We start from the raw sequence: 27,393 nt of genomic DNA, 5'->3' as shown, positions 1-27,393 counted from the left end.
AGCCTCCACAAAAATCCCTCATCTAGGGGGTTCAGAGAGCTTCCAGGTTGGTGAATGCATGCACGTGTCAGTAGCACACCCCAACTCCATGGAGATAGAAGCTCTGTACTTGGGACCCTTCTAGACTTCACCCTACGTACTTCTTTATCTGGCTGTTCATCTGTACCCTTTATAATATCCTTTATGATAAACTGATAAATGTAAGTAGATGTTTCCTTAAGTTTTGTGAGCTGTTCTAGCAAATTACTGAAACTGAGTGGGTTTGTAGGAAACCCTGACTTAGTAGCCAAGATGGACAGAAGTATGGGTACCCTGGGGACCCATCACTTGCGACTGGTGTCTGAAGTGAGGGCAGTCTTGTGAAGCTGAGCCCTTAAACCTGTGGAACCTGACACTAACTCCAAGTAATTAGTGTCAGAACTGAATTAAATTATATGACACCCAGTTGGTATCCAGAGAATTGGAAAATTGGTTGGTATGGGGGGAGAAAGCCCACACATTTGGTGTCATAAGAGTTGTGAGTAGAGAAGCAGTTTTCCTTTAACACATATGCACAGTGATGATGCCTAGTCTTCTATCTTAACACGTGGGGACACTTCTTTGCTGAGACAGATAATTTCTCAGTATTAACAGAGTTGACCTCATGTGTCCCCCTTGTTTCATAGGGTTTGTTTATAAAACAGACTCGGGCTCTCATTCGAGTCTTGAGTTCAGTTTGAGATAATGCAATTTAGAATATACAAATATTGGCACTGAGCTCCAAGAGAGTAATTAAAAGGTAGGTTGTCAGAAGCTCCAGTGATTGTAACCATTTAGCCTGAAGACAGAAGACTTGGGGTTTATAGGTTTATAAAATGTGATGGAAGAAGTGAAAGCATAGAAGGGACCTCCAAGATCACGATCATAGTTCAATGACCTCATCGTACAAGAGAGGAAACTGAGATGCAGAAAAGGGATGTGACTTGTCAATTTCAAGAAACCAAGGAGCAACTGAGTCAAGGCTAGAAGCTGAACTCGCTGTCCCCCATCAGGAGGAAGATCCGAGTTGCTAGATCAGTCAGGATCCAGACTGTGCCTCACAGATTTGCTGAACGACACTTGCACATCATTTCCTTGTCCTGGCTTTACGCAGAATAATTCAACCACCTTCTCCATCACTAGCTGTTAGGCAGACCAGCTGAGGAATTCTCCTGCTGATTTATTAGTCTCTACCGGGCTGTGTTCCATATAATTTTCAAGCAAAGGAGAGAAAAGATTCCTATTAGCTAGCAAGTTGTGTGAAGCACAGAGGTTAAAACAACATCTACCCTGAATAATACATTTAAAAAGTCACCCAAAGCATGTTATTCAATCTGGCACCCAGATTTAAAGATTGCCAGATGGCCCAGCCTGGCCTCTGAGGAATAAATGTCACATTGCTCTTCCCTTCTTTTTTCTGACTTGCACTGATAATACCACAAAGGAGTAGAGTAGAAAACCACAGAACTGCAGCATTCAATTATGCTACTAAATAAAGGTAAGCCGCTCAGGCTGAATGCTCTCTCTATACCTTGGAGACAAAACACAGCATTTGTATATATAATACCAAATTCCCTAAGCATTTCTAAGAAAGCCAGAAACCTCAGGAAGAGATCAAGAAAGGGGAGGGGTTTCAAATACTTCCCAGGGCAAGCCTTTCCGGACCCAACTATGCGAATGGCATGATAAAGTGTAATCTACCAAATATACTATCTCACAAAGCCAGATGGACTTTTAATTCCAGCCCCAGTATCACTCTGAATTGTCCCTACGTTTGGTTTAACCAACCAGTTCTAAGATTAGGTATCAGGCACAAAGTGCTCTGCTCTGTTGTACTACATGATGGAAGAGCGTTACATATATGACCAAGCAGAGGCCCTGCCCACTATAGGTCAGTGAAGGAGACAGACATATACACGGCCAAAAAGAACAGCTAATGCTGATGCAGGGCTTACTTATGTCTTGCACTATCTCAAGTGCCTAATATATTCATTTGTTTAATCACAATATCTCTACAAAGTAGGCTATATTTTTTATTCTATTTTGTTAATGTGGAAAATGAAGCTAGGTAATTTGCCAAGGGTCACTGTTATAGGTTGATTGTCTCTCCCCTCCCCCCTTAATTAATATGGTTGAAGTCCTAATCACCAGTACCTCTGAATGTGACCTTATTTGGAAATACAGTTGCAGATGAAATTAAGTCAGGTTGAAGTCATTGGAGTAGGGTGGGCCCCTAATCCAGCATGACTGGTCTCCTTATCAAAAAAGGGAAATTTGGACACCAGCACGCACGCAGAGAGAACACCATGTGACGATGAAGGCAGAGATCAGGTTGATACAGCAGAAGCCAAGGAACGCCAAAGACTCCAGCAAACCACCAGATGCTAGGAGAAAGGCATGGAACACATTCACCCTCATAACTGTCATAAGGAACCAACCCAGCCAACACCTTGATCTCAGTCTCCTAGCCTCCAGAACTGAGACAATAAATCTATGTTTAAGCTACCCAGCGGTACTTTGTTACAGCAGCCTTAGCAAGCCAATACAGTCACCAAGCCAATAAAAAATGAACACAAGCCCAAGCAGTCTGGTGCCAGAGCCTGCATTCATAACCATTTCACTAAACTGCTTATACTATTTAAAGCATTGAGCTAAACACCATACACTTCCTTACATATAAGGCAGAATGAGAGCCACATAAGGGATATATAAGCCAAGTCAGTTCAAAGAAAGATTTTGAGTAACTTAATACAAAACATTCATTCCATAAAGCATTTGTTGAGAACTTACAACTATAGAGACTCAAAAAGTGTAAGGTGTGTCTCTATTTTCATGGAATTTAATAATCTAGTTGGATCTCTGAACAGCTAAATGAAAATGTACTGAATTAGGGAGGCTTGACATCAGAAGTTTGCAAAATCCAGAAGGTCATGCAGGAGCTATGAGGTTAATACTGGGGTGGAGGAGATTTTGAGTAGAGAAAACAACATGTATAACGTCACAAAATCACAAATTGGAGATGGCAAGGCAAGGAAGAGAAAGCCCAGATTTCGAATAAACCATGTAAGGCTGGATTAGTGCCACTAACGTCTAGAAAGCAGCCCTGGGCTACAGCCTGCTGCCTCTGCTGCTAGCCCAGGCCACCCTCTTGTCACCATGCTGATTTCTTGTTCCTCATTCATGTCCACTCTGGCTGCTGACTCCTCAGATCTAAACCTCAGCTTCTATGACCATCTCACACCTGCCACGCTTTCCACCCCCTGCTTCAAGGGCTTCTTGGCTTTGTCTCCAGCTTTTTTGGTTCCACACATCTGGCTACTAGGGACCTGGGACAGCCAAGTCTGCCTGGATCAGGCACTTACGGGAGGGGAGGGGGCCGGGCCACTTGTCAGGATAAGGGGAGGGAGGTGAGTTGTTATGGGCTAATTGTGTACCTCCCCCGCCCCCCAAGTTCATATGTTCAGAGTCCTAAACCCCTCGCACCTCAGATGTGCTGTATTTGGAGAGGGGCTTTCAAGAGGTAATTAAGTTAAAATGAGGTCATTAGGGTGCGCCCTAATCCACACACAAACACAGACCCTAGTCCTGACAGAGACACACACAGAGAAAAGCCCATGGGAAGACACAGGGACAAGACAGCCGTCTACAAGTTAAGGAGAGAGGCCCCAGAAGAAACCAACCCTGCTGACACCTTGATCTTGGACCTCTAGCCTCCAGAACTGTGAGACAATGAATTTCTGTTGTTGAAACCACTCAGTCTGTGGTACTTCGTTATGGCAGCCCAAGGAAACTAATATACAGATGATATAGGAAAAGGAAAGGGACATATTTGTCAGTGAATCCTCTCTGTCTCTGGGGCAGCTCTGGTTCCTGGAAGGGAGTCAAGATCAAGAGACTGGGCCTTTCTGCATGCCAGCTGTGGGACAAAGCCCCCAGCCAATTAAGGCTCTGGGAAGCGGGAGGCTCAAGAGAGACGGATCTTATCGCTGTCCCCTCCTCTTACTATAAAGACTGAATCAGACTCACCTTTAGGACTGTTGTCACAATAAGGTTAAGTGTGATTCCAAACACCTTGCCCATCTCCCCAACACACATATTCGTTTTCTCAGAAGCTGTCATTTATCCCAGTTAGAGTTCAAGGCCTAAAATGCAAAGGGATTAAGAAGGTGAAATTCAGTAACACAAGAGTAACCCAGTTGGTCAATCAACAAAGGGAAAGTGACAGTTACTCCTTCTTCCGTGTTTTGGTTGGAAAAGCAGGAGGCATTGGGCGCTGGAAGCAGGAGGAGGGTTCACAACAGAGATGAATGCAGTGTGTGCGTACGTGTGGGTGCATGTGCGTGTGTGTTTGGGAAGACGGCTATAGAAATGGTGCCTGGAGACACAGCAGTAAGATTTTTAAAAATTCTGCCTAGCATTGGCCTTATTTACCTTCAACAGGGTCGTTGTGCAAGTATTTTTGTTTACACTCGCTGCTGAGCTTCCAAGGATTTATGAAGATTTCTTTTGTGACTTCATTATAAAGGTGCTTCCTTCCCAAGGGATCCATTCATCAAGGTACCATGGTAGTGTGCTTCCTGCCTTTGGCCTTGCCACGAAAGCCCTTTCAAACACACTGTGCACAGCTGCAAAGCAGAGCGTGCTGCCTCAAGCACACGAATTAAATTAAACATCATTCAGTAAGTATGAGAAACAGGCTGTCAAGGCATCAGGAGGAAAGTGAAAAATTCAATTTGTCCTGATCCTTCCTTGACATAATCTGCATATTTGGAGCTACTGGGATCTGCTCGGAGTGAAACATTTCTCCAGGAGAGGGGCTGTGTCTTATTCTTCCAGAATATCCCCTAGCACCAAGCCAGGGTCATAGTAGCACTCAGCAAATGCATACTGCAGAACTATTCACATTGTCACCATAAAGCTGTTGTCTGGCAGGTGCAACCTCATTCCAAAGTACCAAGCACCCATTTCTAGGTTTAATACTAAACAGTTTTTGTCACTGACTTACTCGACTTGCTAGTAACCTCTTACCTGTTAATTGCAACTTTACTTTCACCTAAGTAAGCGTGTGGAACAATGCTGGCCTGCCAAAAGCATTAATGTATCCTTGTAAATAATGAGGCTTTGTGTTCAACTTGAAAGGAATAACAACAGCCAGTAGCATTTGGACAATGCTTCACAGTTTGCAAAAGGCTTTCACATGCTTTATCTTATTTAGAGTTAGGCAGGTATGTGTTTGAGCCTTGCATTGATTCCCTGCTCTTCCTGGGAATTTCTGGGCAATTCTTCCTCCCCTATTCTGATCCTGCAATGCTGGTGAGGCTGCCAATTACAGCCAGCTTCTCCCCACTCCAAGCCACAGAAGTGGGCCTGGGACCCAGGCCAGGCAATCGTAGTACTCCCATTCCTCGGACAACAATGATCCGAAGGATAGGTAGCTAGACTAATCAAAATCCTTTCCCGAGATTTCTTCAACGTAGACCTGGGGGAGAAGGTTACTTGTTTTCTGAGTCATGCATCTGAAAGGATGTTATTCAGGGGCTGCTGATGGTCTTCCCTTCCACATGTAGACGGACTGTCTATGGTAGGAGCATAAATCCAACACAGAGAGAAGGAAGCAGAGGTAGAGTGGGGGAGGAGAGAGAGAGGGAGGGGGAGAGACAGTGAGACAGAGAGAGAGAGAGAACAAACCTCATTTGGATGGCTAGCCACTTCCCCTCTGGACTCCCTGGTTATGTGAGGCAATAGATTCTTTTTTCTCTTAAGCCAACGTGAGTTATACTTCTGTGATTTGCAACCTAAAGCCTGACTAACAGATTTTACAAAATTAGACTTATCTCTGAAGCTGAAGAAACCAAACTGTTCTCCTATTGTCCACAAATATTCTCTTCCCCTTCCTGTGACCCATTCCCATCAGGCTTGGTCATGTGAGTTGCTTTAGGCAATAAAATAAGCCATAGCCATGGACATGGGAGCAAAAAATTAAACCTTTTGTTGTTGTTAGGCCCCAGAAGTTGGAGTTTTTTGTTACTGTAACAGAACCTTGAGGAAAAAAACCTTGCCTATCCTGACAGATACACCTACATTAAATGCTACAGCCCATATATCAACCTAGGCTGTTTGATTCCAAATTCTTCAGTCCTTATTTACGCTATGCCAGGCTGCTTGTGGTAAATCTAAACTCACCAAGTTTTCCAAAGTATCGCTGAAAAATAAAAACCATAACACAACACAACACAACAAAAGAAACCAGAGTCTCATGGAAAACCGCAGGTCGTGCCAGGATGACTGATGTAAACAATGACCAAGCTAATAACAAGAACAGCTAATATTAACGTCCACTAAAAGGGAGCCTTAATGAGAGCAGAGACCTAGGATATCGTGCTCACTGTTATATCCTCAAAAGTTAGCACAGTGCCTGGCACACTGTGAAGCTCAATAAATATGTGATCGACGTTAAAGGGAAGAGTTCCGTTTGCAGAGCCTACGCTGAAGGGTTCACCCACTCTCGTTGTGTTCATTTACTCAACAGGAATGGACTGTGCACCTCCTATGTGCCAGGCACAGTTGTAACCACTGTGGACAATGGAGACGACACAGACCCGACCTCTGCTCTCACACCCCTTCTATTCTACGGCGCGGTTGCTTATGTCAGCATTATTGACGTCTGAAGCCACGTCATTTTTTGTCAGGGGCTTCTGTCTGGAGCATCTGAGGTGCTTGGCAGTGTCCCTGCCCTCTACCCTTCTCTCCCAATATGACAACCCAAGATGTCTCTAGACACTGATAAATGTGCCCAGGGAGGCAAGATCAGCCCAGACTGAGAGACACTGGGCTAGTGGTAGGAGACAGACAAGCGGGCTACTGATTTGAAATATCTTAGGGTATAAAAGTGCCATTAGTGAACATAAAGCGGGTAAAGGAATAACGAACGGTCCAAAGGGAGGTGCTTCTTCGCTGAGTGATCAGGGAAGACCTGGGTTCTATGTTAATGTTTGAGGAGAACTGTGGAGTGAGTGCCAGCCCTGTGGCCACTTGGGGGAAGAATTTTCCTGTAAGAGGGAACAGTGAGAGCAAAGGCCAGGAGGAGTAGGAAGCGTGCTCCTTCCTTCGGAGAAGAGCAATAAGGCAGAAAGGCTGGAGCAGAGTGAGCGAGGGGAAGTGTGGCAGGAAACGTGGTCGGGGAGCGGGGCTTGGGGGAGGCCAGTGGGAAGGACTCTGGACTCTACTCAGGCTAGTCTGGGGAGCCCCTGGAAGGTTTGAGCAGAGGAGCGCCAGGTTCTGACATATCCTTTTAAAGAATTACTCAGGCTGCAACGTGCAAAACAGAACAAAAGGGACAAGGAAAGAAGCAAGAAGACTAGTTAGGAGGCTAATCTGCTCTTCTGGGTAAGAGACGGCTTTGCCTGGAGGGGAGTGGGGAACAGTGGGTGGATTCAGGATATATTTTGAAGGAAGAGCTTGCTAGACTTGATGTGCTGGATACGGAGAAAGAGGGAAAGGAATAGATAATCAGATGTACTATGATTAATATCCTCATGGTACAAATGAGGAAACCGAAGTGCAGAGAGTTGAAGCAGCCTGGGCAAGACCATAGCTAAGTAGATGGTAGAACCAGCCTTTCCCCCAGACACTGATATCAGAGCCTACACTCTTTTTTGGTTTTTTTTTTTGCTGCCTGCTTGGAGTTTATTTTCCACTTGGCGCAAGGCACAGGGTTATGGGGTGTCAGTAAGGCTCTCATGTGGCTTGGATAGTAAAGAGTGGGGTCTTCTCAACTTCCTTTTTGGTGTTTTGATGTTAAAAAACCCAACTGCTTCCCTTGGCTGCAGCCTGCTTACGCTGCGGGAGGGGAAGGAGGGGCGGGGCTCTGAGGAGCCTCGCGTCTCGGAAGGAAGCCGGGCAGCTGGCGGTGGTGGCCCTTCAGGACGGGGCCTGCCGGTGCTTTTGTCAGGCCGGCCGCCAGGCTGCTGCTCGCCCACGGCTTCCCGAGCCGGGTCACAGGTGATCACTGCCGGCGGAGGCCTGGGCGGGTTCTGAGTGCTGGCGAGACTCCAACACTGTGGCCATGAATGGGAGAGCGGACTTCCCGAAAAAGCAGCTAGCCCACCAGTGTCCCGGGCGGGCTCTGGGGAGACGGGGTGGAGGGGAAGGGCTTCCGCAGGAGCTGTGAACTGGCAGCGGAGCCCAGGCGGCGCCGGCAGCAGTCGCGGGTGGCCACGAGCGAGCCGCTGGAGGGGAAGGCTGCCGCGCTCGGCCTCGTGGGTTGCTGGAAACCTCGGCGGCGACCCCTCGCGGGCCTCGGCGTCGGGGACGGGGACGCCAGGCCACGGGGCCCATCTGCGCAGGAGACCGCGGGCGGCCGCTCCACGACCCAGAGGCACGGGGCCCGGAGCCTACACTCGTGATCTCTATTTTATATGCCAATCACAGGACTGGCAGCGGAGGTGGGGGGGGGGGAGCAAACTGAGGCGCTCCAGTTACCCATTTTCTTCCGACATAGCACCCTGTCACCCTCTTTCAGGGTCCAGGACATCCCAGACGTACCCCTATAGTCATCATACAGAAACAAGCACACAAGACAGTGGCAGACCTGACCTTTCTCATTAATAGCTCTTGTTAGATCCATGCAAAAATAATGGATATTTAATTCTTACAAGAAGACAGCTTAAAAGATTCAAAATTACCAAGAAAACTTTTTGAAATATATATTTACACCCAATATCATTCACAACAAAGCTCACCTTAAGGTTATATATGGTGCTAGTAAAAAGCATCCGGATTTGTAAGACATTTAAACAGCTTATCATCTGAGATAACGGAGACAAACTTTTACAATTTTTTTTTTTTTTGAACAACTGTTTAAAGAAATACATTACTCAATCCAGTTCTGCATAAAATTTCTCCAAGCTTTATATGCCATTTCTGAGGTTCCTTACATAATAACAAATGATCAAAGCCACACATCAATGAGAAATACTGGTTTTTCCTGCTGTGGTAAAAACGACTGAAATAATACACGGAAACAATATAGCAAAAAAGTAAAGTGCATTCATCTATTAGCAAATATTATTGACAGCTTAGAGAAAACATTGTTGATGATTTTAAGAAACAATTCAGAAAAAATATGCTATGTGGAAGGTTTGCTACGTTTGTATTAAATACAGATGTTCCTAACATAAGTTATGTTAAATTCTAGATTCTGTTTCAAAAACAGGTACCAGAACAACTCTTTTTCTGAGAGCCCACTAAAGAAACCATGTACTGAAGAAGATTCATGATCTTTAATAATATCAATGTATGGGAAAACTGTGTACATGTAACCACTGACGGAGCAGTCATTTTGGTGCCAATTTCTAAAAAATTCACATAAAGAGAATGTTTCAGAGATAGCTCCACACGTGAAATTCCTTCACGGCATCATATATCAGTAAATTATTAGAGACAAAAAGTTTAAGTAAGAAGTCCACATGGGCTATGGGATGTCATCAATGTGAATAATTTTATGCTTTTTAAGAAAGCCTTTACGAGATAGTACACTGTTTATAGTACTTTGTAATAACATAGGGATGTCCTGGGAAATATTTACAGCAATGAGCCTTTGCTGGCTATTTCATAGCAAAGTATTTATAAGAGCTGCTCCACTTACGAATGAATCATGGAATTTTCTTGTTAAAGACAAGAGCTGTAATTTGCTGAAATGTTCTATGATGACATGTAGCTGTCAGAATTATTCTACTAGCAGGCATTTTTGAAAAAATAAACTTAATTTGCCCTTTCAAAGATGACTTTTAGTAATGAATGAGGGAGGAACAATTTTTCAAGAGAAACTCATGCTATGGAAAGAACATTTTGAAAATTGTTGTTTTGGGATATTTCATGGTTTCATGATTTCATTTCCGAAAAGGATATAAAAAGTCTCAGATGGGAAAAATTTAAAATACTTGGAAGTATGATTTTCTAATTTGCTTAAAAATCTTCCAAAAGAAGAATTTTAATAATTTCAAACCTATTTCTTAAAAATGTAAAAATGTAACACCTCCTGATTAGTTTGTAAGACTTTTTGATTGACTATCAGAGAAAAGAGATATGTATTAACTAAATTTTATTTTGCATTGCATAATGGTAGATGGGTTAAAAATTGAGTATTGTGATTTATTTAGCTCAACTTATTTTGCCCTTCTTCCATTTGAATTTACATATATTTGTATGTTTTCCACCCAGTGGCAACAGCCCTCATTAACTAATTAAACTATATTTAATATAGAACCAGACTTTTAAATCACATTATCACCAAATATTAAATCAATATTTAAAATCACACAACTCTATAGGTTTTTGTGTGCTATTAGTGAAATACATATGTTTTAAAATATTATTGATTTTCATCCTTGTCTCATCTCTTCCTCCCTTTTCATGCATTTTATTCCCGGTTCTTATATTATTGCACGAACTAAGACTTCCAGTACAAAAGTGAACAGAACTTTACTTTTGTTTTTTAAAAAGCATGTTTACTGAATGCTTGTTGAATAATTTAAATACAATGAAACACACTCATTTTAAGTGTATATAGTTTAATATGTTTTAATAAATATGTGTACCCAAGTAACTACCACCACAATCAAGATATAGAAAATATCCAGCACCCCCCATTTCCTTCACGGTCAATCCTGACCCCTCCTTCACCCCACTCGCCACCACCTACCTCAGGCAACCACTGATGTGCTTTCTGTCACTATTAGATTAGTTCTGCCTACTTCAGTATTTCATATGAATAAATTAATATGCTCTTTTGTATCCAGCTTCTTTTTACTCAGCATAATATTTTTGAGATTCATCCATATTGTTATGTATAAAAGTAGTTTATCCATTTGTATTACTTAATAGCATTCCATTGTTTGGATATACTATTACAATTGGCTTGTCCTTTCATCTGCTGATGGACATTTGGGTTGCTTCTAGCTTTTCATATACAAATCTCTGTGGAAACATATATTCCGCAAAGAAATTCCTTACTTCATTTAGGTAACCAGCAAGGAGTGGAATTGCTGGGTCACAGGGGGAGTGCATTTTTAACTTTAAGAGAAACTGCTCAATTATTCTCGAAAGTTCTTATGTCATTTTACATTACCACCAACGATGTATGCAGGTCCAACAGGCTTTATCGTCAGTCTTTTAAACTTTAGCTATGTGCGGGTGTATAGTGGGATCTCATCATTTTAACTTTGGAGTATGTTTATAATGTACATAATATGTGAGTACAATAGTACATACATAGTTTTCAAAATAAACTTATCTATATATAAATATATGTTGATGGGATAGCTAAAAACGTACACCAATCAGGATACACAAGCAGAGCTTTGCAGATACATAATCACCGTAAGGACCAGGTCCCTGCCTTAAGTACTAGCGACTCCAACACACAGGAAGTTGCTTTTTTAAATACTACATTATGGTGGTTTTGAGGTTTAAAATGTTTTATTTTTTAAAAGAATCTCAGAAGGAGAGAGAACAATTTCCTGCTTTCAGTTCCAAGTTCGATACCTGTCAGCAGAGGCTGCCTGTTTGCTGGGGCAGAGGGGAGACTGTGCTGCGTGTTTCTGCTCCAGTTTCACGTACCCTGTGGTGCTGGCTTTAGTGTCACCCGTGATTGAAGTTCATTTCCACAGAGGGTGACCCTAAAGAAAAACACGTTTCCCCTTCCAGCATTGCCCCAGGAGGTGGCTGGGCCCCAGCAGTTTCTTGGGCACTTTACTTGCCGTCCACACTAAAGTTTAGGGACACTCATCTGTCATTTCGTGGCTTGTTGGCAGAAAAGCAGCAGTGCAAATACCAAGAAGTCTCAGCGGTAAGTCCGTTTCAAGCAGGTCAGATGCCCGGTAATATGCGCAGTGTGATAGTTTAATCAGAGAATCGTGCGGTATTATTGCTTCTGCCTGAGAGGAGCAGACGTTTTTCTTTTCAAGAAAGCTCTTTTCCGATGGCTATTAGGTTGTTGAATGAGGAGCTGCACAAAAGAAATGCCGGCTCCTTGTGGTCTCTCAGATCATTAAAAGGTAACCCAGGTGGCAAAACCCGTTATCATTTCCTCAGCTACAGCAGATGAAAAGAGCAAGATTGGACACCAATCTGAGGCTACATGATGGCCAAACCGTCAGCCAGAGCGAAAGAGGATTCATCAATCCCGCGGAAGATGAGGAGTCAAAGTGATTACTTAGCATTGTGTGGGGAAGCCAACCTGTTGATGTGACTGAGTTTTTACCTCTTCAGACATTGCTCTGGTCTTCGAAGGGTCTCACACTGCTAAACACCGATATTGTTTTTTTCCCTCTCTTGCGGGACTTCCTATAGGGTGAAGCTCTTGAGTTACCTGGAACTGGCTGGGGAAAGTAAAGTTGGGGTGGGGATGGGAGTGTGAAGCAAATTCACAGCTAGAGCTGAAGGGAGTTAGTTCTAAGACATCAAGACATTGTTAGCAACCATTAGTAATCAACCATCTGAATGCTTGTTAGTTTCACTCCCCAGAAGAGTTCAAATGACACCTTTCTTATTTGGACAAATTTAAATTATAGTCTGTACCACCTTCCCTGCTCTGCTTGCCAAGAAAACGTGTAGCCTAAATCACAATTCCCCTAAAATGTGTAGCTGCCACCGCAGAAAAATGCTTCAGGTCAACAAACACTTTCTGCAAACATGCTGCTTCTCTCTTCTAATGGCCAGAATCAAACTGGCCCTGAAATGGGGGCCAACAACAGCTCTGCACCATGGGGGCTGCTAGGAAGGAGGAGAGGGACAAGAAGGTGAGTGGCTGTGAGCTGAGACTCTGTCTTAAGGAAAGTAGATTTCAGAAGCTGCAAAGTGAGCTAAGGAGCTGCGTGGGTTATGGTTTAGGTATGAAGACGTGTCAATGTTGGAAATAAGGACAGTTTCCCACAGCAGAAGAAAGGCAACTGTGGATGTGGGCAAAGCCCTTACTTATCTAGGCCCCCTCTGGAATTTGAAGGAATTGGACATCAGCTTCAAAAGGTTTTCTTTTAGCCTCCAGACCCTTCTTTAAATAAAAGTTGATCCAGAAACCCAGTAAGTAAAACAGATAAAAGGGGTATTGCTCTCCTAACCATGAGGGAAATGCAGGTCAAAATCACCATGAGACATCACCTTAAATAGGATGGCTTTTTACAAATAATAGCAAAAAAATAAGTTGGTGAGGATGTGGAAAAATTGGAACCCTCCTTATACACTGTTGGTGGGAATATAAAATGGTGCAGCCACTATGGAAAACTGGAGCTCCCACAAAAAATTAAAAATAGAACTACTGAAGGATCTCTGAATTTCAATTCTGAGTGTATATCCACAAGAAGTGAAATCAGGACCTTGAAGAGATATCTGCACTCGTGTTCATTGCTGCATTATTCACAGTAGAAAATGTGGTATATGCATACAATGGAACATTATCCAGCCTTAAAAAAAGAAGGAAATCCTGCCATTTGCTACAACATAAATGAACCTAGAGGACATAATGCTAAGTGAAATAAGCCAATCACAGAAGGAAGAATACTGTATGATTCCCCTTACATTAAGTATGTAAAACAGTCCAACTCATTGAAGCAGAAAATAGAACAGCATTGCCAGGGGCTAGGGGAGAAATAGAGAATTGTTTTTCAATGGGTATAAAGTTTCTGTTATACAAGATAAGTAAGTTCTAGAGACCTACTGTACAACACAGCACCTATACTTAACGAGGCAGCATTGTGTACTTTAAAATATGTTAAGAGGATAGATCTCATGTAAAGTGTTCTTATCAAAAAAGACAAACAAAAACAAAAGAACACAAGGAAATTTTTGCAGGTGATGGATATGTTTAGTAACTTGGTTGTAGTGATGGTATCATGGATCATGCATACATCAAATTCTTCAAGATGTATACACTTCAAGTGTGTGCAATTTAAAAATATCAATTATGCTTCAATCAAGCAAAAAAGGGGGGTTGTTAAAGGAAACAAAACCACTACCTCAAAAAGATATCTGCATTTCCACGTTCACTGAAGCATTATCTACAATAGCCAAAAAACGAAACAAGCTAAGTGACCATCAATGGATGACTATATAACGAAGTTGTGACCTATCTATCTATCTACCTACCTATCTATAATAAGAAATGAGGAAATCCTACCATTTGTGACAACATGGATGGACCTTGAAGGCATTATGCCTCAGACAGAGAAAGACAAATACTGTATGATCTCATAAGATGATCTCATCTTACATGTAGAATCTAAAAAAAAAAAAAAAACCCAAACAACAAAAACAACCCCACCAAACTCATAGAAAAAAAGATCAGATTTGTGGTTACTAGAGGTGGGGGGCTGGTGGAGGAACTGGAAGAAGGTGGTCAAAAGGTCAAACTTCCAGTTATAAGATAAATAAGTACTAGGGATGTAATATACAACATGATGACTACAATTAATACCGTGGTATGATATATAGGAAAGTTGTTGAGAGTAAATTGTAAGAGTTCTCATCACAAGGAGAAATCTTTTCTTTTTATTGTATCTATATTAGATGGTGAATGTTAACTAACCTCTTGTGGTAATCATTTCACAATATATGTAAATCAAACCATCATGTTGTACACCTTATTCTTATACAGTGATGTATGTCAACTATTTCTCAATAAAACTGGAAAAAAAAGAAAATTGAGGTTAAAAATAAAAGCAAACTTTTTAAAAAGTGAAAGGAAAAAAAGAAAAACAGACAGTCAAGTTGTTTTTAACCAAGTCTCAATGGAGTGCAGAATCCATTTGTTATTAAGCTTTTAGTCTTTCTGGCTATTTACTAAATTAGATGTAATAACGTTTATCCATCATTGTAAAAAGAGGGCGTTGCTCTCACTTTAGGAGGCTTGGGGCAGGTAGGCTCACTGCTGCTGTTCAAGCTCCTTTCTCCCTCTAATTCAGCCCCTGAAGGGTCTCCTTGATGCATCCTTCAAAAACACTGTGGGAAATACATTTTAGGGGCTGTTTCATCCCTGATGTTACGAAATTCCAGTGGTTCTCAACCACTACTGACAGTTTCTAATTATATATTTGTGTGGTTATTATATCACGAGCTCCATGAGGACAGGAACCATGTCTACCTTGTTAGACATTATAGTGGCGAGCGTAAGACCTGACACATACTAGGTAATCAACTAAAACAAAATTTTTTTTTAATGAATTAGGGTTATGTTAGACCAGGAGTCACCACTACTACCCATAGGCAGATCTGTCCCACTACCTCTTTTTGCACGGCCTGCAAGCTAAGAATGGTTTTTATATTTTTACAAGATTAGGAAAAATAAAAAGAAGAATGATATAACTTGACACATGAAAATTAAATTAAATAAAATTACATTACAGTATTCATCAATTGTTTTATTGAAACATTAAAAAAAATAAAAAGGACTAACAAGGAAATTTCAAAATGCAATTTAAACACACACTTTTGAAAAATGTGCTCTGCCTGGCCCCATGCTTCCCACTGGGCCTGGCATCCCTCTTCCATGATATCCGTTCAGTTGATTTGTACAGAGACATGGATGAAATGAGACTCCATAATGATACTGCTAATAACCACGACGGTGATAACAGTAGCTAGAGAATGTCAGGCACTGTGCTAATGCTTATATTGATTTTCTCATTCAATTCTCATAATATCTTCACAAGGGACTATTATTACCTATAATTTTATAGGTGAAGTAGAGAAAGATCAGGTAATTTGTGATCGTAGGCAGAATGGCCTTTCAGAAGTGTCTACATCCTACTCCCTGAACACTTGGGAATATGTTACTTTACATGGCAAAAGGACTTTGTAAATGTGATTAAATTAAGGATCCTGAGATGGAGAGATTATCGTAGATTATCCTAGCGGGCCAATATAATTGCAAGGATCTTTATATGACAGAAGCAGGAGGGTCAGAGTCAGAGAAGAAGTGATGATTCAGAAGTCAGAGTGATACAGCCACCAGCCAAGTAATGTGGGCAGCCTCTAAAAGGCTGGAAAAGGCAAAGAATGGATTCTCCCTTAGAACCCCCAGAAAGGACACAGTTCTATAACACCTTGATTTTACCCCATAAAACCCATTTCAGATTTCTGACTTCCAGAACTGTAAGGTAATAAATATGTACTGTTTTAAGCCACTGAGTTTGTGTTAATTTGTTACAGCAGCAATTAGGAAACTAATACACTTGTCAAGGTCACATGGCCATTAGGCCATGGATCAAGGATGAAACCCCACGCTGTGTGATTCCAGAATCTGCATCATCAATTCTAATCCTGGCAAAGGTGCTTAGCGCCTCCCCTACTGGAAAGAGAGTACTGAGTGAGATGAAGACGCATCAATATTCTCTCCCAAGTTGCCTTCTTGCCTCATCCATCACCAATCCAGCTACAAGTAGGGTTATTTCCTAGGTGGGGTTTTGTGGCAAATGGGGTGGCATTCCACGTGGACTACTTTAAACTGCTCCTATGTTAAGTGTGTTTCTAGTTGATTTTGCCAATGGAGGAAGGTTTCCTTCTTACATGGCAGACCTATCTGCCTGTTTAAGTGCTTCACAATAGATTTCTTTTTTTTTTTAATTTATTTTTGGCTGCGATGGGTCTTCGTTGCTGCGCGCGGGCTTTCTCTACTTGCGGTGAGCAGGGGCTACTCTTTGTTGCAGTGCATGGGCTTCTCATTGCGGTGGCTTCTCTTGTTGCAGAGCACAGGCTCTAGGAGCGCAGGCTTCAGTAGTTGTGGCACGCGGGCTCTAGAGCACAGGCTCAGTAGTTGTGACACACGGGCTTAGTTGCTCTGCGGCATGTGGGATCTTCCCGGACCAGGAATCGAACCCGTGTCTGCTGCATTGGCAGGCGGATTCTTAACCACTGCGCCACCAGGGAAGTCCCCACAGTAGATTTCTTCAGAAGAAAAAGATGTTTTTCCTCCTGGCTCCTGTATGAACTATCTACAGGGGTAGGTGCTCCAGCTTCTAGACAAACACATTCGTCTCTTCACCTCCAAAGACACCACTAGTCACTGCTTACCTGGATGTTGAAGAAGGAGGTGGCAGTGAAGGACTGTGTCTCATGAGCCGTGTCCCATCCTCATGACCTAACTTCTCCAAGGTTCTTCCTCATCTGTAATGTGGAGATGATATTATCTGCTCCAAGCACCTCAAAAACTCTTCCTGAAGAACTATGAGTTTATAGATGTGGAAATGCAACCTAAATTCTAAAACTTCAACTATGCAAAATGTGTATTATTATTTCCTTAACAGATTCGTTATTGCCACCTTTTAACTTTATTGTCAGTTCAAAAATAAAGAACTGTTGATGGGGCTGGATGGAATTTTGTGACTCAGGCTTTTGGTGTCTGTGGGAGAGTGACAATGGAGAAGTTAGCTATTGGAGACACTAAAGAAATTAGAGAAAAATCCTAGCTCAAAGGATAAACTCACATTAGAAAACTTCAAAGTATACAGTCTTTCTAGTGTTCAAGATTAAAAATTAGAAGTACCTTTTCAGCAAATGGCCTTCAAAGCATTTGTGAAGAGATTATCAACATATTTAAGGTGAGGAATCCCATAAGAATCCAAGGGTTTTTTAAAAATCTCATTGTTGGCTGTAAGAGGTGAAAAAGAAGAGGAGCATTTCATTTCTCTTCATCTTTAAGGATTCAAGTCAAATTGCAACTCTTCTCTGATGGTTCCGTAACCAGCCCAGCTGATGGGAATTGTTCCTTGTGCTGACATTTCTCGTCTCTGCCATTCAGATGCACTTGGCATTCACTGTCCTATGGCAAGAATCTCACCTGTGTGAAATCCAATTGGATGACAAACTACTTGAGGGGAGAAATCACATCTTATATGTACTTTGTGTCCTCACAGACCTTAGAGTAGTACAAAGTACATCAGATCAGATGATGGACTGAGTTTCTAGAAAATCGTTGCCCACCCCTAAAGCACACATAACATATTTACCCTGTGACCTTGCCTGTGCTTTTAGTATCATCCCATTTGCTCCACCAATTCAACCCTCTTCCTTGATTTACCATTATATCTTTATTCTCCATCAGCTTCCTGTCTATAGACCAAAGTGAGGATCCTGCATCTTGATTTTGTAGTACTTGCTGTGGCGTACCATAAAGATTCTTCCTTCAGGACCAAGGCGTCATTCCCCCAGCTGCTGGTAATGTTGCCAGATGATGCTTCTCGGGTGAGTTTTGGTCTACGAACTTCCCTCGGCCCAAGAGAGCCACCTTACCCAAAGTTACACTCCTTCCTGAGGAAGTGTATATTTAAAAATGTGAAATATAAAGGCCCTTGCCTCAGGTGGTTCAACTCTGATGGGGTTCCCCAGCTCAAGAATTCCCTGTGGGATTGCCTGAGCCCTTTATTCCAACTACATTTCAGCTTAACTCCTCTACCCCAATTCTATCTTATTTCCTTCACAGGTCAGGTTCCTGAGAACCTTCTGCAATAAACTTCCTGCATGCAAATCTGTGCATTAGAGTCTGTTTCTTAGGGAACCTGTTCTATGCCAGATCTTACACATAAATAAGGGAAAGATAAACAATGCCCACAGCAAGAGGGATTGGGGAGGGCTGCCTCACCTAACATCACACCAGTCTGACCTGGCCATGGCTGCCAATACCTGGCAGTGAACACAGCCACCAGCCTGGCCATCACATGCCAGAAAAGTGACGTATGGCCACCTGTGTCCTCTTCATCAGTGCCACCCACTAGAACTTTCTTTGGTGAGGGACATATTCCGTATTTTCACTGTTCAATATGATAGCCACTAGCTACTTGTGGCCACTGAGCACTTGAAAGGCAGCTAGTGCGACTAAGAAACTTCATTTGGACGAAGTGAGAGAGTAGCATTCACATATATACACTACCAAATGTAAAATGGATGGCTAGTGGGAAACTGCTGCATAGCACAGGGAGATCAGCTCGATGCTTTGTGACGACCTAGAAGGGTGGGATAGGGAGGGAGACTCAAAAGGGAGGGGATATGGGGATATGCGTATACATATAGCTGATTCACTTTGTTATACAGCAGAAACTAACACACCATTGTAAAGCAATTATATTAAAATAAAGATATTTTAAAAATTAGTTTATATTTACATGTAAAGAGCCACGTGCCTAGTGGCTACCATATTGGACAGAAGAGTCCTAGATTATGAATCCAGCAGGTCTAGAAAGGCAGCGTCACAATAGCTCCAATTCCACCTGCCTTTACCTCCACCATCCATGACCTAGAAATACTTGGTCTGACTCCTTAAAAGTCATCCTAATGAAGCATATATAGGAACTGTGTACTAGTAAAGTCTAATTGTTAAGTGGCCCAATAATTATTATGAACATTGTTAAATCTAAGAGCCAGAGAGCTTTGTTGTAAGTTTAAATTGACTACAACACATAAATCTATTCATGATTGCTTACCCTCATAGTCTTTTAATCTCCTTGCCCTTCAAGGAATTTATCATCTAGATAGAGAGACATGACATGCATTCGTGCACAATTTTAAGTTAAGAAATAGCCTCCCCTTGACTATATATACATGTATAAATTTGATTAATGCCTTTTTTCCCCATTTGGTCTGTATGATCTGAGGGCTTCAGCTTTATGTTTCATAATAAGAAAAAAAAAGCAAGAGATAGCTGCCCTTTAGAGGTGGGCAGGCTCATGGGTTGGGAACCCACGGGAGATCTTTAGTTCTGCCCTGTTCCTTGGACAATGATCTCTTGTTACTGACCCAGAAATGTCAGATGTGGCCCGGGGTGAAAGCATATGGCTGCACCTGGGCAGGTTCATGACCACCCTGCAAAAAATGACTAAATGTGCATGCCCTCCAGACAAGGAGTCATTCACATCATCTCGTCATCTGAGGTCAGCCCTTACAAAATCAGTTTGAGCCACTGAATGCGACTGAAATTGAATTCTATGCAAGCTGAAAATATTGTTTACTTAAAGCCCAGAAGCCTTTCATGAGAAGAATCCAGGGACAGGCAATGGTAGTTAAATTTATACATTTTTCTTTCTTGTTACAATTTTATATTTTCCGAGCAATTTAATGAAGACTCCAGAGAACAGAATTAAATGTCTGCTTGTTCAATTACCAAATCATGAAAAGGTGGAAAATAGCACCATGTACTGTGTGCCGAGAGGCTATTGAAGCCTATTCTTGGAGTGAAAATCTTTTGTGTGCTGCTTACACTCGCCTTTGCCACCCACAAATTGTACAGACGAGTGTCGACAGAAGCAGCAGAAACCAAGAGCTGGTGCAGATCATCCTCTGCAAGGGTGAAAGGCCTGGCCCACGGGGGGACATCTCATGACACCCATGGCAGCAGCCAGGAGCACGGCGGAGGCCACGGGTTCCATCAGGAGGGACCAGGCTGTCCTTAAAGCCACGGGTTCCATCAGGAGGGACCAGGCTGTCCTTAAAGCCACGGGTTCCATCAGGAGGGACCAGGCTGTCCTTAAAGCCATCCTTTGAGAAGATTCTAACCATCCCTGGCCCTGAATGCATTCTTAACTAGCCTGTCCTTAGGGCCACGTGCCGGGAAGGCCTCAGGGGCAAAGGAGACTTGGCAGCAAGGGTTTCAAGGATGCCTTACAGTCCCCACAACATTTGGAAAGCTACCCCTGCCCACGCCCCATTACCACCCCCCCACCCCCGCCCTAGCCATACACAGAAAAGAAGGATTACAGAAATACAAAAATCCTCCATAGAAGCCAAAACCAAAGACAAAATCAAGCTCTGATGCTTCAGAATTCTTTGGAACATTGGTTTTAATGCTTTAAAAATCAAGTCTCCCTGGAAATACTAAGGAAGGAAAGAGGTAGTTAAGTGTAGACTCTTCTCGCCTCAACGCCCATGGTGACAGCGTATCTCTGCTCACGCTGGGGCCTCCCCAAAACCTTTTATTCAGTAACATCAAAAGACTCAATGGACAAGTCATTGTACAGCTTCTTTTTCACCTTTAAATTCTTCTTGGTTTATATAACAGAATGGTCTCGTTCTTAGGAAATCCACGCTGAAACGTATAAGGATAAAGGGCTATGATGTATATAATTAACCCATAGAAAAAAAGTGTGTGTGTTTCTATCTACATATATGTAAAAAATATATACACACACACCCCCCTATACGTATGTATACATATTTGTGTATGTGTGTGTTCAGGTATGGTGAGAAGGGAGCAAGAGTAAATGACACAGCAAATGGGGTAAAATGTGAACAACACGTGAATCTAGGTAAAGAGCATTTGGGTAGCCTTTGAATTATTTTTATTTTTACAACTTATCTGTAAGTTTGAAATTAGGTCCACGCTTTAAATAGTTTAAAACAGTTTCAAAGTTTAAAACAATACAAAGTTCTACAATTTTAAGTTCCTTCCCTTTTCTTCTCTGTATTGGCTTCTTGCTAGAGACCCTTACAATTATCCAGCGGACCCTCTGGGTAAAAGTGTCCATGAGGGTAGCCCTGCTCTGTGAGAAGCCAACAGTCCTGCTGATGTGTTTAATCAGGATGAGAATTCTCTTGGAGAAACCAATCACACACACAGTTCCAGAACGGCCCCTCCCATGGTGTGCTGGTGATTACTGTGAGTGTGTGTTGGGACACAGTTCTGAGGGACACAGGACTATGTCTAGGGAATGCACCACTAGCTCGCTCTTCCTCTCTTCCCTTAAAATACTACAACCAAGGGTATGAAATTTTTAAAAATAACTATCAAGTATGTCTCAAACCACCTTAACTACATGAGAAAACAAACCATATGAGAAAGAGGAAATCTCTAAATTAATGCCTTTCTCCCTCTCTCTCTCTCTTTTTGGTGTCTGATACAAGAGACAACAACAGGATCAATCTCTTATTAGAACAGAAGCTCTCTGAATATAGGAATACACCTTCGTCATTTCCGTTTCTCCTGTATCCCCCAAGAAACAGACTTGCGGGATGCAAGTGAATGAAGATGTGATTAAATGAATGGGCAACACCTGAGACAAAGTTCTACCCTCAACTCCTGACCCTTAAGACTGCATTTTGAGATCTATTAAAATCGAAGCAGAGGCATTTTTATCTATGGGTTCTCTCTATATAAGCTTGTATTTTCCTCTTTTCTTGTTTAGAATTCCACATTTAAATCTTATTTAGAACTCCATAAAGAGAAAAGGTGAGGTACAAAACTGGGAGAAGACATTTTTCACATGTATAACTGAATAGAATTAATATCCAGAATATAGAAATCATTTCTACAAATGAATTAGAGTCAGTATAACAATTCAAAAGAAAAACTGTCAAAAAAATTGGAACAGGTATTTCACAGAAGAGAAAGTACAAATGGCCAAACACTGTGCAAAGATACTCAAAGTCATTAGTGAGTAGAAAATACAAATTAAAACCACAAATATGTAATAAACACCAGATTGGCAAGAATTCCAAAGCCTGACAGTATCAAGTGTTGACAAAGTTGGAGAACAATGGCACTCTCGTTAACTGCTGGAGGGAGTGAAAATTGGAACAACCACTTTGGAAAACAATTTGGCATCACAGAACAGAGGTGAAGGTATACATGCCCTATTACCCAACAATTCTACTCTTGGGTATACACTGAGAAACTCCAGCACAGATGCAGTGGGGAGTGTGTATAAGAATATTTATAATAGTATTTTTATAATGGAAGCCATCCAAAGTCCGTCAACAGCTCAGTGCACTGAGCGTTTCATATAATAGAACACTACCCAGCACTGAAGAGGAATAAACAATGGCTGTATGCATCAACCAAATGACCCTCAGGAGAATCATGCTGGGTGAAAAAAGCAAGTTATAGGATACATACATTACGATTCCATTTATGGAAAGTTCATAAAGGATAGGTTTTTTAGGGACAGAAACATATGCGGTAAAACTATAAAGAACGGCGAGAACGTGATTAACAAAAATTCAAGACAGTGGTTACCTCTATTTAGGGCAGAAGAGAGAAGTGATCAGGACAAGACACATGAGCCTTTAATGGAAATGCTAATGGCCTATCTCTTAAAAGACATAGTTGGGACTTCCCTGGCTGTCCAGTGGTTAAGACTCCACATTTCCACTGCAGGGGACGTGGGTTGGATCCCTGGTGAGGGAACTAGGATCCCGCAAGCCACGTGGCACGGCCAAAAAAAAAAAAAAACAGACGCAGTGGACACACATTCATTGTATTGTTGTTCTTGACACATTTTACAAACGTACACATTTGTACACATTTTACAAATATTAAAATGTACACATCTTACAAATATTCTTTTGTGCGCCCCTAATAGTTAATAAAAATGACTCTTAAGAATTGGTACGTAAGCAAATGACCAAAAATATTCTATCCAAGACTTGTTGGAAGAAGAGAGTGTAACAACATGCCAGCCATCAGGCCCTGGCAGTCTTTCCTTCCGAACATGCCATACTGTCTACTGGTCTCTGGCCCCTTCTGGGTCATTCAATCCAAAACCAACCATCACTCAGAGCTAGCACTTGTCCCAGGTCGGAGGAAAGTTTCAGGATGTTCCTCAGAAGCAGCAGCCCAGCGTCCCTCTCTATCTGCCATTCTAACCCTCATTTAAATGCAGGCATCCTCCAGGTGTGAATGACAAGCACATTACCTTGTGCGTGCACGTGCGCACACACATCCAGCTCTGCAGCTTGACTGGGTTGTTATTACATCCAAATATTACTGAAAGCTATTATTACTTAACTCTTGACTTTGACTTATTCTCCAATATTTGTACACCTTTTATAATGATAACGGAGTACCATATTTAAAACAAAGCATCTCCCTGTCCTCCAATCAGAACCTGAAATCTGAAAAAGCTCCCTGAAGCACAGACATCTGTCCATGTTCCAACTACAACCATGTAGCAACAGTGCCTTAAACCAAAATTGAAATTTAAAGTGACTGGTGCAGTTACTGTCAGTACAGCATTTAAGAAAAAAAATAAACCTAGCTCCAGGGATGTCTGACTCCTCACCTCAGTAGGTCATTAAAGATAAGATAGCATTCATCTCCCCCAGGCCCAAGAAAGTTTTGTTATAATTTTAGTATCGTGAAATTTTTAAAATAATTGTTTTCATATCAATTACTACAGTGAAGGCGGGCTCTTTCAGCAGTAACATCCCAACAGGAAAAAAAAATCAGACAGGTAAAACAAAAATTCTTCTAAAATAACCTACGTGGAAGGTCCATCACTCAGTCCCCTGAAGTCTACTGAAGACCTAGTTAGTAACTGCTGTAAAAGTACAACCACTTACCTCAGCATATTGTGCTACTGAACTGGCCTCAACTGCATAGACTCTCCGAGCTCCGGCCTGTACAGCAAAAAATGACAGTATTCCTGATCCACAACCAACATCTAGAACAACCTGGAAGGAAAGGAAAAGACAAAAAAGGGGTGAAAACACAAACCGGAGCTTAGCTGTTGGCATCATGCCAACTTTGAGCATTGTGAGCAGACAAAGTACTAGCTTTGATTTTTACAAGTGGTCTTACCTTGGCCAAGTTATGAATCTCTCTGAGACTTCTTTTTCTCCTACGTTAAATGGGGTTAATAATACCCACCTTTTAAGGTTTACTGTGGGGATTAGTATGAAGTGTATACAAAGCACTTAGTGTATAATTGGTGTTTTTCAAATTATTGTTATTATCACTACAGTTTCTTTGTTAACATGGTTTACTTTTAGGATGTTTAGGGCCAAGAAAAGTAGTGGGTCATGAATGAATTTGCTTACCCTACCTGTCAGCATGAACAAAATGAAAACTGTCTCAAATAATTGTTAGCATTATATACATATATACATATGTATATGCAAATTATATGTATATGTATATGTGTGTGTATATATATTCAGGAAAAACTGAAGATAGTCTTTAAAAATCCAAAAGTGAGATATGTGCTTTTTTTTTTAGGCCCCCTCCAAAAAGTTGGGGAGGTTTATATGGAGGGTAGGAGGGTATTAAGACAGTGGACACATAGAATTTACAGAAACTTCTTTCCAGAAACTTCTATTCTCTGTGTTCAGACCTAGGACTTAAATCAAGAAGACCACCATTCACTGGCACAAAGGGACCAACCAACATTTGGACCTGCATGCTGTGAGGAAGAGGAGGACAGTCTGGATTGGGCCCCTGGCCCCATGCACAGCTGAAGCTGAGGTCTGAAGCTCAGTCTGATCGCTGAAATCTCAGGCTCCTGTATTTCTGTCTCATCAGTGACTTTTATTCTTAGCATCTTTTAGCACTAGCTTTGAGCAAGGCATTTCACTTGGCTCTAAATCCTCACAATAAATGTATGAATAGATAGCCTTATTATGGCCACTTGTGAGATGACAAACTGAAAATCAGAGACATTGAATGAGCCCAAGTTCACCTAGCAGTAAGTAGGGGAGCCAGGAGTTGAATCTGGGCACTTCTGCCTTCCAAGCTCACGTTCTATAAAATCACACGTTGATTATTTAATTTCACTTTTATAAATCTGATATTTTAACCCAGCAATACCAATAGGCAATGAATGACAAGGAAACAAAGTATTACTTTTTTCAGGAAAATTTATAATATATTTTTTTTTTACTTTGATAGTAGGAAAATTTTTCCAAAAAATAGGAAATATCAGAGGTTGTTCATGTGTGTATCTGTGTTTTAATTGCAGTATCACACTGTGCTGACACAGCTACGGTGCCATTATTCTAAGAGAACATGCTGTTAGTAATGGGTTCACGGTGCTCACTTATATTAATCCTAGAGCTGTGGCTCTATTCCATATGGTCTCCTAGGGTTTGGATAATTAGGAGCATTACTAATTTAAAATGTCACCCAGTCTCTGGAATTTGCTGTCAGGCTGTCTATACTTTTAGAAATACCACTATTCACTTCTCCTCATCTTCCCTAGGAAATACTTCATCTTCACATGGTCCTGGTTTATTGCAAGAACACCCATGACTGCTGTCTAGAGAGAGGAGGCTGTAGGTTGGAGAGTGCAATCCATGGTCCCCTAAAAAGATGCACCACATCCAGAAGAACCTTTCCAGAGCCTTCTTCAATTAAAAATATAATAGGACTTCCCTAGTGGCGCAGTGGTTAAGAATCCACCTGCCAATGCAGGCGACATGAGTTCGAGCCCTGGTCCGGGAGGATCCCACATTCCACAGAGCGGCTGAGCCCGTGTGCCACAACTATTGAGCCTGTGCCCTAGAGCTTGCAAGCCACAACAGCTGAGCCCACGTGCCACAACTACTGAAGCCCACACGCCTAGAGGCCGTGCTCCGCAACAAGAGAAGCCCCCACAATGAGAAGTCCCCGCTCGCCGCAACTGGAGAAAGCTCGTGCAGAGCAACGAAGACCCAACGCAGCCAAAAATAAATAAATTAATAAATTATTTTAAAAATATAATACCTTAGATACTATGCTCAGTCCAAAATATGGATACAAAATTAAGATACAATAGAAATTGCACCTGCTTGCTCTGGTGACAGGTGTCCTAGAAATGTGTGAAGGGAACACTTTGTCTCTTTTATTAGGGTGCCATGAAGCACATCTTAGAGCAGTGTTTTTCAGTTCTCTTGATCCTGCCGACTAAAAACCAAAGAAACGTTTTACCACTGGGAGAGAGACATCAGACAGAGGGAATGGGGAGAGAGAGAAAAATTCAGAGATGGGAGGGAGCCTGATATGGTTCAGCTTTTTGCCAAATTAGGCCTTTTGGTAGGAAGATGCATTGACAGGCCCAGACCCTACCTAGAGAAGAGTTGAAAAATTATAAACTGTTGTCCAAATACCTTATTTCGATAACTAATTTCAAGCCAAAACAACCTTATTCATTTGGCTATTTCAAAACAGAGCATAGCCCTTGAAAAAGAATCTGATCTTTTGCTAGCATTATCCAGATAATGCCATCTGTCTCCCGCTTGTGTGTATATGTAAAAAGTTAACAAGTGAATTTTCGGTTTGGGGCTTGCAGGAGAGGGAGAGGGGAGGGAGGGACATTCTGCCCCGTCTACGTAAGCCATGAAATGTTGGAAACAAAGCTGAGGAAGGCTGAGAATTCATTCTCTGGTGAAAAACAAACAAGTCCAAGCAAGTATTTAGGCTCTAATGGAAATACACTCCTTCAGCCCTTTCCAGCTGGGGTTTCCCTGACTAGGAGAAGACAGGACATTAATGCAGATAATTCTGTTACACCGTCTTATCTGGCACCTCAGGAAGCCTTGGAGCTGCCTCTCATCACGTTTTCTTGTCCTCACAGAAGATTATATTGAGCCCATTTTTTATTCTACCATTGGTAGGCCATCACAGAACTGGGTATGTTTGAGGAC

The 27,393-nt window shown here is 41.9% G+C and overlaps 1 protein-coding gene across 1 annotated transcript in view; it reads right to left on the bottom strand.

Moving 5' to 3' along the window:
- LOC132367085 (histone-arginine methyltransferase CARM1-like) overlaps positions 1–27,393 on the bottom strand; it is a 248,593-nt gene that overhangs the window by 47,194 nt on the left and 174,006 nt on the right. Inside the window, exon 5 of the mRNA XM_059924811.1 lies at positions 24,337–24,447. Within this exon, the coding sequence (XP_059780794.1) occupies positions 24,337–24,447 (111 nt within the window). The remainder of the gene's footprint in view (positions 1–24,336; positions 24,448–27,393) is intronic.

Source organism: Balaenoptera ricei, chromosome 6, assembly GCF_028023285.1.
Source record: "Balaenoptera ricei isolate mBalRic1 chromosome 6, mBalRic1.hap2, whole genome shotgun sequence".
NCBI classification, from domain to species: Eukaryota; Metazoa; Chordata; class Mammalia; order Artiodactyla; family Balaenopteridae; genus Balaenoptera; species Balaenoptera ricei.
The sequence above is the reverse complement of the archived record's forward strand: the minus strand, read 5'-3'. Positions and strand labels throughout refer to the sequence as shown.